This window comes from Protobothrops mucrosquamatus, unplaced genomic scaffold (genome assembly GCF_001527695.2).
Source record: "Protobothrops mucrosquamatus isolate PMUCROS unplaced genomic scaffold, P.Mucros_1.0 scaffold2992, whole genome shotgun sequence".
Taxonomy (NCBI): Eukaryota; Metazoa; Chordata; class Lepidosauria; order Squamata; family Viperidae; genus Protobothrops; species Protobothrops mucrosquamatus.
In genome coordinates this window covers 107,605-110,945 of record NW_015389012.1, presented here as the reverse complement: position 1 = coordinate 110,945, position 3,341 = coordinate 107,605, and the positions used below count along the sequence as shown (strand labels likewise).

General features: G+C 36.1%; 1 protein-coding gene across 1 annotated transcript in view; it reads left to right on the top strand.

Moving 5' to 3' along the window:
• Positions 1–3,341, top strand: part of LOC107296826 (ankyrin repeat and fibronectin type-III domain-containing protein 1-like) — a gene marked incomplete at its 5' end in the record, with an annotated part of 33,078 nt that overhangs the window by 8,290 nt on the left and 21,447 nt on the right. Inside the window, one exon of the mRNA XM_015826177.1 lies at positions 2,331–2,430. Within this exon, the coding sequence (XP_015681663.1) occupies positions 2,331–2,430 (100 nt within the window). The remainder of the gene's footprint in view (positions 1–2,330; positions 2,431–3,341) is intronic.

Sequence of the window (3,341 nt, the reverse complement as noted above, 5' to 3'; positions counted from 1 at the left end):
GAGGACTCAGGGCGGCTTACAGCCAGTTTAAAACAATGATATAATACAATACAAACTTTAAAAAAGATTAAAAATAACTATTTAAATTTGGCCGCTTCTACTAAAAATTTAATTTAAAACCCCTTTAAAATACCCCTAGGCCAGTCCTGCCTGCTGAAATAACCAGGTCTTAAGGGCGCGGCGGAAGGAGGGGAGATCTCTTGATTGTCTGGAGGTAAAGCACAATCGAGGCTTACAAGTTTCTGTTATTATAGCCATCTCAATAAAAATAGTTGTAGTGTTCCTGCAGAGTTGACTGCTCGGTCTGGTCTGCCTAGTGGGGCTGACTAACCACTTCCAGATACAACCAGCATTTCTGTGGTTTATTCTGAGTTTGTTAATGGGTTGCTTTCCAGTTCATCCTGTCCAGACTGTTTAGATGACAAAAGTACATTTAAATCTATTGTGGGCCATTGTTTTCAAAGTAGCAAAGCAGTGGGCATGAAAAAGTATTTTTTTTTTTTTTGGATGAGCCATCCTGAGAGCTTGTGGCATTTTCCAGATATTTAACATTGCAGTCCCAGCTCTGACAGAGTTAAAGGACCCTTTGCAAAAGGAGAAGACTAAAATACAACAAGGTGACTTCTTGAGAAATGTGGGATCAAATCTTAATGACGTACAACATCCAGAACAGCTTGACCAAATCGAATAGATTAGATCTAAAAAAAGGCAGATCCAGTTACCGTTTTGCTCTTTTCCCCAAATTTCATTTGGAACAAGTGGGACCAGGTTTCCTTATCTTTTTAATTTTCTGCTGCTTTAAATTAGAATAATTATGACATCCCTCACAGGGTTATTAAGATGAACGCAATAAGCAACTGTAGTGTACAATTAAAGTAATATAGTAATAAAGTCATTTTAAGTTATTCTTCCCCGTTCTTATCTTATAGCCGCATGTCATACGCTAAAAACTGGCTGTCACTTGCCTGTTAGCACCCAAATGTTTGAAGAGCAAAAATTAGCTGTAGAAACAATGTTAGAACATGGGAAGAAATCCATAAATAGCAAAGAGGGACAAAAAAACAAATTAAGCTGAAAAGCAACAAGGCTGCTACAGAAGAGATGCATGGAAGAAATACAGATTTTAGAAAAGCAGAAAAGGAAAGTAATAAAAAAGAGAGATCATCATCAGATGATTTGTTAGGAAGGCAGAGGATCCTAGTAAAGAGGGCAACAAGCAATGGATTTCAGATCTTGATTTTAACCCAGTAACCTTTAATTTAATTTAATTTAACCCAGTAACCAGTAGTCAGCTACTTATAAAAACAGTGGTAGCGAACCTATGACATACATGTTAAAGATGGCACACCATAATGTTTTGGGTGACACGCTGGTGTTCACCAACACCCAACAACACCTCTACTTGAAAGCATGTCCTATTGTTGTGTGATTTTCGGAGACCCACACGAAAATGAGATATGTTCTCATTCAGCCTCTGGACCCTTCAAAAATGAGTTTGTTTTACTCGTATTTTGTTTTTGTAATTAGCTGGCATTTCTTTAGATAATGCATAGCGCCACACTTAGAAATATGGAAAACTGATGGCAGAAAAACCCCTGCCCTTTGAGGTTCTATTTTTTTTAATTTAATTTTTTAAAAATTTTGTCAGATGATGGACATGTGTTTATCCCAAGCATGTTTAAACTCAGTTACTGGCGATTGAGCCACGGTCTTCCCTGGAAGTTGGTTCCAAGCTTCCACCATCCTTTCTGTGAAGTAATACTTTCTAAAATTACTTTTGAACTTCCCTCCTGTTAGTCTGAACTTATATGTATTCTTGATTTTTGCTTAGTAATAAAAATACTCCCTTCTAGAACCTCATTCACACCCTTAATNATATATTTCAAAGTTTCAGTCATGTCCCCATTTTTCTTTCTGTCCTCCTGGCTGTACATATTCAGTTCCTCCAATCTCTCTCGATACGTTTAATTTCTCAGACCTTGCACACATGATAGGACTGTATTTTTTCCCTCTCAAATAAATTAATATGTGAAGAACTGTCCCACTTGTGTTTGAAGGCTTAGGGCTGACATGCCAACAGAACCGACTTAGGCATTTTCCGAATTTTTGACAATGGCGAGCCCAAAGGTTTTGCCATCACCGTGCTAAAAGATCTTTATTGGGATCACTTAGATATGTCTTCTGTGTCTTAACACTGATTCGGTTTAAGTCTCAGGCATTGCACATTTAATGTAGCCAGAATTAAGGAAGAAAGGCGGCGGGGGGGGGGGGGACAACAGCAGTAGAAGTTGGATATGTAATCATTTCTACATGTTCTCCTTGATTTTCAGAACCATGTAAGAACCAACCCCAAAGTAGAAAACATTCTGTCTCCAAAAGTCTCAAATACCTCTTTCATCCTGGTAGCAAATTTTTAAAGGCCCTGAAAAGGTAAGAAAATTTGGGGGGAGGGAGAGGTGCTCTCCAGAACATAGGATTCTGTATCTGCTCCCGTGGCTGTTGAACTTTCTTTTTTTTTCAATAATTTTTTATTAATAATACAAAATTAAGAACACATTGGACATAGATATGACGTCACTGGTTCCATACATCTTCCAACATTTTACAATAGTATTAATACTCATATAGACATATAGTTCTTGAACTTTGCTCACTATTTATAATATACTATTAACACTTTTTCCCTTATTTCTATATATCTATTTATCTTTTAAATATACATTTGTCTATAATCTATATTTTATTCTAGCACTATACATTTATCTTGGCTACCCTCTTATTGTCTATCCAATCATAAAATTGTTCCCAAATTTTATAGTACTTGGTTTCACTTTTGTCCTTGAGTTCCCATGTAAGTCTATCCATTTCAGCGCAATTGAAAATTTTCAATAATATTTCCTCTTCGGTTGGAGTATCTTTCTCTTTCCATTTTTGAGCGAAGGCTATTCGTGCCGCTATTCCTACATGCAGTAGTAAATAATTTGTGTTGTTGAACTTTCTATTGAGTCCTTGAATGTAAATTTAGATATGTCACGGAGGATTGCATTGCTGTTACTGGTGGCAAAACAAGATATAAACGAAGCAAAAAAAAAAAGGAATTGATTGTAAATTTGATAATGGCAGCTGGATTAGCGATGGCTAAATATTGGAGACGGAACTGGGTTATTTGAAGAAATGAGTGGTCTAATGAAATATGGAAAACGGCAATAAATTATAAATTAACAACAGAAATTAAATTTTAAAGAGGGATGATTAAAGTAAATAATTATAATGAAATACAGGAGGATTTTATAAAAATCAATGTTGGTGGAAGGCAAAGGGAACAAACTTACTCAGGAATA